Raw genomic sequence first — 12,835 nt, 5'->3', positions numbered from 1 at the left:
ACCATTCAACTTTGATGTTAACTTTAGCATAGAAAAACGAAAAGTCCGTCATTTCGTCTCAACTAGAGTTGACTGTTGCATACATAGAGATCAGAATATATATTGCTCTGTGGTTGCATACCACCCTAACTGAATTATGTATAATACTAACTAAATATTCCGGCCATTTCAGAACAGCAATCTCGAGATCTCCATGAGAGAATCTCTCAGCCATTCTGTGTTATAAAATGTGTTTGACTAATCCTTTTGCGGTCAGCAGAAGAAAGAACTAATGAACTTAAATTACGTAACTTATTTAGCACTTGAAAGTTTCCTAATTGACCGGTTGGTAAACTAATTGTAGTGCGGAAGTTCCCTTTTCATTAACTTGCGGTTAAGTTTTACTTTCAGATAAGAAATGAAAAGAAAAAGTACTATCTTACGATTTGTATGTCACATGACTTCAAAAGTTAGAGATATACTGCGTCGATCATCGACTGTCTTGTCGATGTGTATATTCCACTCACTCTGTTCTGTGCCTTATATTTACCTTCCTATTACGACACGAATTTTGCTCCGTCTTTTATTTCGTCTCTGAATGCCCAATTTTTTTTAGAATTTTTGTCTGTCTGTATAATTGTTCGCGCATCACGCAAAAACTCTTGGATGGAATTTGATGCGGTTTTTATAGTTGTATAGCATATAGATCTAACTTAAAATGTGTTATAGGTTCCATTGCGATACGTTGCTTAGAACTAGAGGTATCAATAATAATAAGTTATGAGCGAAATAAACGTTCTGGGCTTTTCCTCCCAAATTTTTCTTTCGATCATCCTACATTTATTGCATGTAAATTGTTTCGATTTTTAGTTTTTCACTTTTTTGTAAAGTTGAGAAAATATAATTATCCTGTATTTTGGTTTCAATATTCTTTTAGCAAACACAAGCAATATCTAAAAGTTGTATAAACCTCAGGGGAATAAATAGCCCATTATTATGACTTAAGGCTTAGAATTTATTTAGACAGTTTTGTTGAGTGATTAAGTTTGCTAACTTCACAGACTTGAGGTGGATGCCCTGGCTATATTGTCACCGGTTATAAATGATTTTACTTTATTAAAAATATATAGATTCTGGATGTTATATGCTGTTTAAAATTTTTACATCGTGTAAAATGACCATATATGTTTACTTCATTATATAAGCTTCACGTAGCAAGTGTTATTTTAACGTTTAATAAATTCTTTTCGGAATTAATTTAAAGATATTATATATAATTTAAAAATATTTTTGTGTTGTACATTTTTATTATAATTATATACTGTAGTGATCACTTTCCATCAGGAACTACAGTAGTACCTATCAAGAAATACAAAAAAAAAATCGGCAATTTATGACTTCATGAATCTTCTGTTATTAGAGTTTATAAACCTTTCTGGACTGACTCTTTTTTTTTCTATATTTATTCTTTACAACTATATATTTTTACCTTAAAAATGTTACAATATGTATTTTAAAAATGACATCGTCAATTCCAATATTGTTTCAGGATTCGAAGGCACCCACGTGATGATCTTCATCGGTTTCGGATTCCTCATGACATTCCTGAAAAAGTATTGCTACAGCGCCCTCGGCTTTAACTGGTTCCTGGCAGCTCTGGTCATACAATGGGCTCTTCTGTGCCAGAATTTCTTTCACTTGCATAATGGGAAAATTGAAATTACGAAGGCCGTACTACTGGGTAAGATTTTTTGAAATAATTTTCATTGTGTCGGTCACTAACACAGTTCATCTATTAGCAGGAGTTCGGTTGTTAGTCCGGTTGACCGGACTAGGGCAAGGGTTTTGGGTAGCGGGTAGTTCGGTGGATAAAAATCACCAAACTTTGAAATTCTAAAGTTGCAGCAGTTCTTATGAAAATTAATTAAATTTACGTCTATTAGCAGTAGTTCGGTTGTTAGTTTCAAATATATTTGTACATACTAACACTATATGAGCTATGCCTGAAATAAATTTATTTTATTTATGTCACTTATTAGGAAATATTAATAGCACCCATAACCTGAGACTATGATATAGGAGAGTGATGAGTTTCGATTAGGCGAATGTGATCAGAGAGAGAAGTCAGGGTCGTGTCAAGTGAAAATCCGACACTGCCTACTCCCATAGGAAACAGGCGCGATAATATTGTTATTATTATTAAATTAATGTTTTGTGCGTTCACCAATAACTACTCAAATAAGTTTTTTTTCGGTATTTCTTCTCAGCTGTGGTCGTTAAGTAATGATGTGTGTAGCTTTCGAGAAATTACTATATAATATATGTATAATTTGTGTGTAAAAAAGTGCCTGTGAAGGTGTAATTTCGCAATAAATGATTTGATTTGCGATGACTTTAAAGACATTTGAACAAGTCGATCCCCCTACTCATCTCATGCGAGTATTATTTACGGTGAATCGTTCTGGTATACTGGTACAGTTAACAGCACATCCAAAGAAGTTCATGCAGATAACTTGATGTGCTGTTGTACATCTCTGAATATATCATGGAGTGGAATTAATATTCCACGTGGTCTTACTAACTACGAACTAGAACTTCTACGTATACTTCTATGGCTCAATTCCTTGTTTTATCTCATAAATAGCCGCGCCCCGGGGCTTCGCTCCCGTGGGAGTTTCGGAACAAAAAGTACCATATATCCTTAATAACCATATATCCATATATCCATAATTTCGAGAGGATTGGTTGAGTAGGTAAAGTATAAAGAGCTAACAAACAAACTTACTTTCGCATTTATAATATTAGTTAGGATTACGATATACCTGATAATAATCTGTCCTATTATAATATATCTACTTTAACAGAGGCTGATATCATGGCCGCCACCGTCCTCATCACGTTCGGAGCGCTGCTCGGCATCACCACAGGCTTCCAGCTGCTCGTCATAGCGATCATTGAGACTGCTATCGGCTGTGTCAACATTTATCTCGTGAGCGACGTGTTCAAGGTAATTATCAAATTCATTAATTTTATTTAAAAAATCTATTATCGTAGCTCAAGTTATGAATAAGCATATCTCCTTTTTGATAACTAGTTATGAAGGAAACGTCCATGGTTATCAAAACAATATGAGGACTATTTTATCTTTATTTCACAGTATGGTAAATAATATAGATAGATAAATTCTATATTGCACCATTCACAAAGGAGTTATAAGTTACAACAAGATATTCAAACATAATGAGTGTAAAGGCGGACTTATCGCTAATGCAATTAATAAGGAAAAAATTAATAGTCACTTTAGATAAGTATTTATGAAATAGTGAAGAAAATTTCCTTTTTCGTGGTTAGTTATGACAACAGTCATGGAAATGGAATATAGGAAAATTTAAATCGAATCGCACCAAGATAAGTAGTTCCTTTAGATCATAGGAACAGTAAATATACTTAGTGAGTAGAGTTTAGCTCTATTTTTAAGTAGTTATGTTAATTTTTTAAAGAATTATGTTCCGGCTAGGTTGAAAGATGTACTCCTGTAGAATTATTGAAAAAAATTAAATTACCCTATCATTTTATTATTTTATGAAAAAAAAAAGATAATTAGAATGTATTTAAAATGAATCTAAACTATCGCTTTCATTCATACATGAAGCTAACACATAAGATTTATTTCAGGCAGCAGATGTAGGTGGTTCCATAGCCATCCACGCTTATGGCGCATACTTTGGTCTTGGAGTTAGCTTGGCCTTGAAACTGGGCAAGAAGCAGGAGGCCGCCCCCACAGGCCAGGTGGACCTGAATGGCCCAACGTACACTTCCGACGTCACAGCAATGATTGGTGAGTTTTTTCTATTTATAAATAAATAAAATATACGGGCAAATCACACAGATTGAGCTAGCCCCAAAGTAAGTTCGAGTCTTGTGTTACGGGATACTAACTCAACGATATTATATTTTAATCAAATACATATATAAACATCAAAGACCCGGGTCAATAAGAAAAAGATCATTTTCCATCATGACCCGACCGGGGATCGAACCCGGGGCATCTCGGTTCAGAGGCAAGCACTATACCACTGCGCCACGGAGGTCATCATAATTAGCGGCTTTGCTTCGTTCGGTCCTATACGAAATTAAACTGATTTGGACTTACAAACCTTAGAGAATATAATAAGAATATATACTTTTGGTAATAGATTGTCTAAATAACAGTGATGACAACATCAAGATCCGTTGCGCGATATAAAAGAAGAAAGTTTAGAAACAAACAAAGGCGGCGGCGCCGCAAGCGACTTTGTTTTTTTCTATGTTTACTAATATCAAGTAGGTAAACAACAAAGCCCTGGGGCGCAGCTAGTATTTAATAAATAGTATCGATCCTAACTAATATTATAAATGCGAAAGTAAGTTTGTTTGTTTGTTACATCTTCACGTTCTATCTACTCAACCAATCTTCTTGAAATTATGCATAGGTACATGTTCAGTGTATATTATGTATGTTGTAAGTATGGAGCAGGACATAGGGTAAGTTTTCATCCCGGAAAATAACTGTTCCCGTGGAAAATTTACGAGCGAAACCGCGGGCAACATCTAGTTTTAAATAAAAACTCATGCTTTTGCAAATAAATAACCTTTGTCTTTGAACATTTGTCTTCTAATAAGTAAATAATTTTAATTATCATATTACTCGAACTATTTCCATTTTGAGTGATAAAATATAAAACATCCTCAACCTTTGTATTTGTTAGTTCGGGATGATATTGCACAAAGTGAATTTAATAAATTAATCCACTAACTCCAGGAGTTTAATATGGAAATTGCAAATAACTTTGTTTATAGAAGCTACGTAACTTATTTCAGAGTTAAAAGAATTATGAGATACCTACTAAACTTGGAAAATTTAATAAAACTCAATTTGTCAAAGAGAACTCTTGCGAAATGTTTGAAAGGGACTAATTTTTACTTCGAATTAATAACAATACAATGACATTTCACCTTTTACTTTACTAAGTAAAGTCTTTAAGAAAAGTAACAAAATGCTATGACGAAGTAAAAGTCACAAAAACTCTGTGCAAAAACTAATATAATAAATAGTATGCCAAAAGACGATAAATATCTGGTATGCAGTGGGTTCTAAAATCACAGTCGAACTTTGAAGGCTTTCGGGGCGACACAGCCAAGAATGAAACTCGAGACACAGTCGGATATAATGTTTTATATTACAAAAGTTCCCAAAATATCTTTCATAGTCGTATTTTCTCATAGCTGAGGGTAGTGGAATGAAATACACACAACGACTTTCTTGGCGCTATTAATGAAGTGGTTTAACATTGCCATCTCCATTTCACACACAAGTTAATAATCAACCAGTGAGCAGGTTTCCTCTCGATGTTTTCTTTCACCGGAAGCGGGTGATGATCTTTGAAATTTATTATACATAAGTCAGATTGGTATAAAAACTCACGTGGCACGAATAGGATTTCAACCTCGGACCTTTAAAACCACAGTCTTGTGGCTTTTTGCAAAAAAATGGTGTAATGGTCGCTCGAGCATTATACTTATTACTTTCAAGCAGACTATAGAAACGTTCGTTTCACAGAATGGCCCAAAATGAAGAATGTCATATTCCATGCAGGTCTGAGGGGGAAATAGATTTAGCCAGATCCTTCTTGTCTGTCGTCGAACTAGAGATTCTTTCCATAGATAATTGATGACCAACCTGTCACTTATCTCAATTCCATCAGTAAGCCTACCATTCAGCTGAACGTGGCCTTCGAGTTTCGCAACTTTCGACTTTGTCTACTCCGCGAGGTGTACAGTTGTGATATTGTATCTTTTTGGTCCAGGCTCGATATTCCTGTGGATCTACTGGCCCAGTTTCAATTCCGGACTGACGAATACCGACATAGAGAACCAGAGGGCTGTTATCAATACTTATCTCTCATTGGCTTCTGCAACGGTAAGAATTCTCCTCACGATAATAAATTGGTATTGAATAAATAAGTTTTTACAAAAATTTAGTTTTTGACACAAGCTCTTATTGTTGTCGAAGAGATTTTATTGAATTCAATGTGTGACAAAAAATCATGGATTTAGTAAGCTACTAACTCCGTGCAAAAATCGCGTTGTTGGAAATAGCAACATTGTTAGTTTGTCTATGATTTTCGTCTTTTGTTTTATTTCTCTCTCTCTCTCTCTCTCTCTCTCTCTTTCTCTCTGTGCTTCCATCTTTCTGGATGAATACATCTCTATTTTAACACCTCAGGACCAATTCATTAACCCTATATAATAGTACAGTCCCACTAATATTTTCGTTTATTAACACACGACCGTGCCGTAAAACCATTGAAGAGTTTTCCCACAACGGGAGCCGTTCCTGAGTGCACTATCAGATCAAGCTTATCATAATAATGCATTGTCATCCAAACTGAACGTTTATAGAAAATTTCAGCTCAATCGGTTGAAGATATTCAGCTTCAAAGTTAAGCTGCAAATTCCACCCGTATATACATAGTTACATATATACAGTGCAAGTTATATAAAAGTTTGCAAAAATAGTGACTTCGTTGAAGTTTTTCTCGCATGCATTGCATTGGTTGAATATTTTATTGCTATCTTTTCAATTTTTATGATCTCGATCTACTAATACAAAATAAATAAACTATTTATGTATTTAATTTTGTTAACTTAATACAAATAAATATAAGATAAATGAGATAAAGAAAAATAGAAATTCTTCTCATAGTAGACACAATAAGCCCATTACAGCTAAACGTGCAAAGTTTATGAGAAGAAATACGGAAGTGGTCTCTGGGCTCCGCTCAATGGTGGCAGTAGCAAGCAAGACGTTAAGCTGAGAGAGAGACAGCTAAATATGACCTTTGAATTTTGCAAACTTTAGCCTTGTCTACACCGTAATATAATAATGGGTCTACTATTTAATACATATTTTAGCTGTTACCTAGAAAGCTAATCGAGTTCTGGGTGGCTAAAAATTTTCTGGTTCAGCAGTACTATACAGTTTGGCCAACTTCCAACCTTCCGAACTGATGTAATCTGCTTGAGGTCCACATCGTTTGGTTTTAGTTTAGACTCAAAAACATCATTATAGCACCATTATAAAATAGCGGTGCTATAAATAAATAAATAAATAAATATATTAGGACAAATCACACAGATTGAGCCAGCCCCAAAGTAAGTTCGAGACTTGTTTTATGGGATACTAACTCAACGATACTATATTTTATAACATCCAAGACCCGGGCCAATCAGAAAAAGATCATTTTCCATTATGACTCGACCGGGGATCGAACCCGGGACCTCTCGGTCCAGTGGCAAGAACTTTACCACTGCGCCACCGAGGTCGTTATTGCTTGAACTTATCACTTAACAAATTATATTATTTGTAATTTGATGTTCAAGATCTAAATCAGAGTATCCTAGCTTTTGATTCCTGTGGGAACGAAAAAAGATTTATTTTAGTATCCAAACTTAAATTACAAGTCTGTGTATGGAACAGATACTACTGCTAACCTACTGTCGGGTGAAGAAAAAAATATTCTGTGTTATCATCAACATCCATTGACATTCAGCATTTTTTTCATTGGGAATGAGCGTAGATCACGCTTGGTCTTATGCCTTACGAAACTATTTCGTTTCATCAGTGTCATACTATGTAGTTATATTTTACAAGTAAGACTTTTCGTAGTATAAAATAGAGAGAGTTTTGTTGAACGCAGGTGGTAACGTTCATCCTCTCAGCGGCCATCAGCCATCAGCGCGGCAAGTTCGATATGGTCCATATTCAGAACTCGACCCTCGCTGGAGGAGTGGCCATAGGGTCAGTCTGCAACATGATGGTCGGACCAGGAGGAGCTATCGCAGTAGGGATTGGTGCCGCTTTCATCAGCGTTTTCGGCTACAGATACTTGACGGTAAGCTTTTATTGCTTCTTGTTTTTATTTTTCTTATTGATTAGTCCTCTTCATAAGCGAGATGCTGTAAGCCAGCAGCACCACAAGTTTGACATTGTCCACATTCAGAACTCAACCCTTGCTGGAGGAGTAGCCTAGTAGTAGGTCAGTCTGTAACATGACGATCGGCCTAGAAGGAGCTATCGCTGGAAATTGGCAGATTGGCTGCTTTCATTAGCTTATTCGGTTATAGATACTTAACGGTAAGCACTTGATGCATTTTCTTTTTATCTTCCTTTGTTTGGTGTTATTCATACGGTAGACGCTGTGAGCCAGCATACCACAAGTTCGACATGGAGGAGTATAGCTGTGGCGACATCTACCACGCCACATACACAACGCCACAGATGTAAAAAGCCTACTAAACGCAACGTATAATAAGCCACACAAGTGATCCAAGACTCTACGGACAGATGGCACTACGGTCGACTCACTACCAGAAGCTAACAAGCCTAGACCGCGCAGACAGTGCGTTTTCGATTGGAAGCATATATAGAACCTCCGACATAATACCGTTGGAGCCGTGCGGCTCCCCAGGCGCAACACCTAGCCTGGCGGGAAGATCCTTCCCTTTATGTCGGTCTAACATGATACTGTTCTTTATCTGAGAGTAAATTATTTTATTAACCTATTGCATAAAGTAAAAGGTTTTTCTTCTACTAATATTCTATTGATGATTATAATCATAACCATTACATTATTTTTCAGCCAAAACTGAACAGCATCGGCATTCTAGACACGTGCGGCGTGAACAACCTCCACGGGATGCCGGCAATATACTCAGGGCTTTTGTCCATCCTCTTTGCATCACTCGCCACCAAGGACTCGTACGGGGAAACTGAGCTGTTTAGTGTTTTTGATGCTATGGTAACTGTTCTTCTTAGTCAAAGTCAACGCGTTTACAGGCACTTCGTCACGTCAGTTTTGCAAACAGGATTTTTCCAAAAGCTACAAACTACTAGCATTTAGAACCGACTACTGCGGGAAGAAATACCGAAGATGCTGATAGGCTGCCATTTTACTAGACCGCTTATATATGTTAGCTTCCTTATTCAATCAAAAACATCCTTATCGCACTGTTAGTGAGCGGCCTACCTCACTGCTCCGTTTCGTCGACTTAGAGCGCTGCCGCTCCCAAGTTTTACAAGTATTTTTCAATTTACATTCGATATAATTTGGGGCGCAGCAGACCGAGCACGAGTCGGGATTATAAAACTGCTTCTTAGCAAAATGGCGAGAAACCGAATTGGATCGAGAATAAGGAAGTAGAAAGGGGAGGCTTTTGCCCAACAGTGGGAAAAAAATTAAAAATTTTTTCAATATATATTCCAATAATGGTGGTATTTATTCATTCGGGGGCTCGGATATTACTTTTTGAGGTACTCGTATATGAATTCTACAATAAATCCTCAGTCAAAACGAGTTTAGGCTCATTTGTTTCGTTTTGATAAGGGGTTAATGATAACAGTTTATTATCACGCTTTATAGACTCAGGCGCTTTCTGTACAGCAGTTAAAGTTTTATTCTTTGTTGCATCGCGTTTTACTTCAACGGCTCTTCTGAAAATTAATTTAATTATATTAGTAATTATAGTTTTTAAATATATTTTGAACTAGCTTTTGCCAGCGGCTTCGCCAGCGTAAATTTCCCACGGGAACAATTAATTATCCGGGATGAAAGGCCCTTACCCTACGACCATATGTCCTCCATATTTCAAACTTTTATGCAAAATATGCAAAATTTTAAGAAGATTGGTTGCGTATATAGAACATGAAGAGGTAACAAACAAACTTACTTTCATATTTACGATTAGTTAGGATAGGATTAGGATATTCCAAGTTAATAATGTTTTTAAATACATTTTTAAATTAGAATTGTTTATTAAAATATTGTCTTTAATTACAGAAAGACGGTAGAACGGCTGGTACACAAGCATTAAACCAATTCTTTGCACTCATAGCTACAATAGCCATAGCATCCGTTTCCGGATTTATTACTGGTAAAAAAAAGCTTCTTATTCTCAATTACAATGTATTTTTAATGTCGCGTTTCATCTTCAAATTTTCGTAATCATGGATTCTCATAATGTTTTGTAAAATGTTAGAAGGAAAGTTATTTTTATTCAATTAGGACATTTTTGTTTGTACTTTTGAAACATCAAAGGTCAGTGGCAAAAGCTAATATTAATATGTTTGCTTTCGTATTTTTTGTATAGGTAATAATATAAACGTGAAAACATGAACAAAATGAGCATACAAAATTTAAATGTACATAATATTATACAGATTTAATTTTACCTAGATTTGTTGTATCTAGTATAACAAGAATAATTAAAACAAAACTGACTACGAACTTTTACTAAAAAAATACAGTTAAAATCGCAAATCGTTATTGAAATGTACCCAAAAGGTTGGTAGTGTTTGTTGTATTGTAATGCAATGCTTAGGTACTTATTCTTTTCTTAAGCATCATCCACCTTGACAACATCAAACCAACACTTAAAAACAAATCATTTATTCAGAAATTACATATTCACAGGTATTACTTCACACACAATTAATTTTTATATCATATGGTATTTCTCAAAAGCTTCGAATTACTATAACGAAACGACCACATGAGAAGAAATGCCGAAAGAAACTAATTGAAACAGGGTTTGTCCCTATCATGTCAATATCTTACTGTTATTGTTAAGAAACAATAATAATAAGCCCTTGACATTATATGAAAAAGTTTGTTATACTATTATAAATAACATGATTGTAAGAACGTGTTATTTTTAATAGTATAACAAACTTTTTGGGTTCACCCTTTCAGAACCGAGGAGAAACGACATAGCCAAGCAATGGTTTCCTATAATTTTTTTAGAAATATTCCATAGCTTTATTTCACAAACAACATTCTGAACTTCATTTATGTATAATTTTCGTAAACAAGTTCATTGCTGTATATTAAATACAGTTGGTTATTGTTTACTTTCAACTAATTTCCCTATTGAAACTTATTTCATTATTGTAAATGTAATTAATTTACTAAACTCAATCATTTTAACCCCCGTCGATAGAATGAGTTATAACTTTAATCCGTCTGTATAGCTGCAGATCAAGAGTGTTTTTAGCTTTATTTGGAAAAGTTACATTCAGCCGCGTCAGCTCTTTCCCAGTAGATGAGAAGATACCGGGGGATTTTAAAATTATTAATTTTAAAAATGCAAATACATTGATATACTCAATTATATAAATAAGTACAAATCATCTTTTTTACAATTCTCTTTTATATACACGTCTATATAAAAATATATTTTTTAATAAATACTATGCATTTTGACAAACTTTGTAATTTTTCAGGTCTAATTGTGAAAATGCCATTATTCGGCTCCCTAAAGGAAGAAGAGAAGTACAATGATGAAATCAACTGGGAACTGCCTTAACTTGGTAATTAAAAAAAAAATTGGATATTTTTATTATTTCCTAATAATTCTACGATTCAACACGAACAGTAGGTACCTACACTGTAGGTAATGTAAAGCGCCTATGTATTTGAAGCATTGATTAAATAGTTGGACGATATGAAATTAAAACTATTGTGTAATGATGATTGTATTAAACTTCTAAAAATATAAAAACAATTGGCGGCCATCTTATCAGATCTGCCAACATGAAAAAATATTAAAACCTAGAAAAAATGTTAAACCTAGAACACATTTTGACTTATTTTTTTATTAGTGGCCAGTGTCTTTTAAACATGGAACCTAAATCTGGATTACCATACAAAGGCGGTTTATAAACTCATGGCTAGTTTAAATAGAATCTGAAAATGATTAAACAAGTAAATCGATTAAGTACCCATGTTTTGGCCGGATAATTATGGCGTAAACAGTATTGCGCTAACAAATTTTATGGAAAATACGGTAATTACATTGTTATGCTACGATTTTGAGTAGTTTTTAGGAGGCCGGCTTTTTTGAGTTAGCTATATATTAATGAATTTAAAAGATAATGATGATTTTGTACTAAATAAGAATTATATCTGTGCTTCTTTTATGCATTTAATGCAGATGGATTAGATTATTAATTTTATGTTTTATGACAGTTATTTTATTTTGTTTTTATTTGATATTATTTTAATTAGTAAGTCGCGTGTGTATACTTATTTAGATATTTAATAGTTATATGAAGTAAAAACTTTAGGATAGTCTGTCTGTATTTTTAATATAGCTGTTTATCAAAAATCTAGCCTTCATTTACAGAAATTATTTCAGAATCTCAAGAAATTAATTTAATTTAACATTAATTTAATTTAAAAACATTGTAAACTTATTGAGATACAAAAATATTATTGTTACGTATATATTAAACGTTCTCAATTTTTTTTTATTAAACAGAAAAAAAAAATCATTTTTAAGTGTATTGTTTAATGAAAAATTAAAATGGAAATCTGACACGCTCTCTACCAAAGATTTTGAATGTATAAAAACTAACAATAATAAATACTAAACAAATATTTTATGAATTTTTATTTTGAGTAGTATCCCTTTTTTAAATGATTTAAATGATGATTCAAAAAAATATTCTTTATTCAAAAAAATATGACATTGACACTAATGAAACGCTACACGCCGCTTTCAAACGCTTGTGAAATTCACCCAAATGTGTGTCTTGTGGTTCCCTACTGTTAGGATTACATAATATACTCCTGTCGTCGTCGTACGAGGCGACTAATGAACGCAAAGCCTTGGCACGCAACAGTATCATTCTCAAAGAGAATTGACGTCAAATAGTCGTTTTATTGTAAAATGACAGTGGAATCTCCAATATTTATAGCTTTATTTTTAGGTTGGCTCCGAGCTTCGAGGCTTCGCAACCCCAAATGAAACAGGAAAT

At 34.2% G+C, this 12,835-nt stretch overlaps 1 protein-coding gene across 2 annotated transcripts in view; it reads left to right on the top strand.

Annotated features, from left to right (window-relative positions):
* Positions 1 to 12,453, top strand: part of Rh50 — a 41,252-nt gene extending 28,799 nt beyond the window's left edge. For both annotated transcript variants that reach the window (XM_053752724.1, XM_053752725.1), the window contains 8 exons: positions 1,529 to 1,720; positions 2,844 to 2,986; positions 3,655 to 3,817; positions 5,826 to 5,938; positions 7,719 to 7,913; positions 8,661 to 8,819; positions 9,858 to 9,951; positions 11,300 to 12,453. In XM_053752724.1, coding sequence (XP_053608699.1) covers positions 1,529 to 1,720; positions 2,844 to 2,986; positions 3,655 to 3,817; positions 5,826 to 5,938; positions 7,719 to 7,913; positions 8,661 to 8,819; positions 9,858 to 9,951; positions 11,300 to 11,382 — 1,142 coding nt within the window. In that variant the 3' untranslated portion in view covers positions 11,383 to 12,453. The remainder of the gene's footprint in view (positions 1 to 1,528; positions 1,721 to 2,843; positions 2,987 to 3,654; positions 3,818 to 5,825; positions 5,939 to 7,718; positions 7,914 to 8,660; positions 8,820 to 9,857; positions 9,952 to 11,299) is intronic.
* Positions 12,454 to 12,835: the final 382 nt, after the last annotated feature.

This window comes from Plodia interpunctella, chromosome 12, assembly GCF_027563975.2.
Source record: "Plodia interpunctella isolate USDA-ARS_2022_Savannah chromosome 12, ilPloInte3.2, whole genome shotgun sequence".
NCBI classification, from domain to species: Eukaryota; Metazoa; Arthropoda; class Insecta; order Lepidoptera; family Pyralidae; genus Plodia; species Plodia interpunctella.
This window is presented reverse-complemented; position numbering and strand designations above follow the sequence as displayed.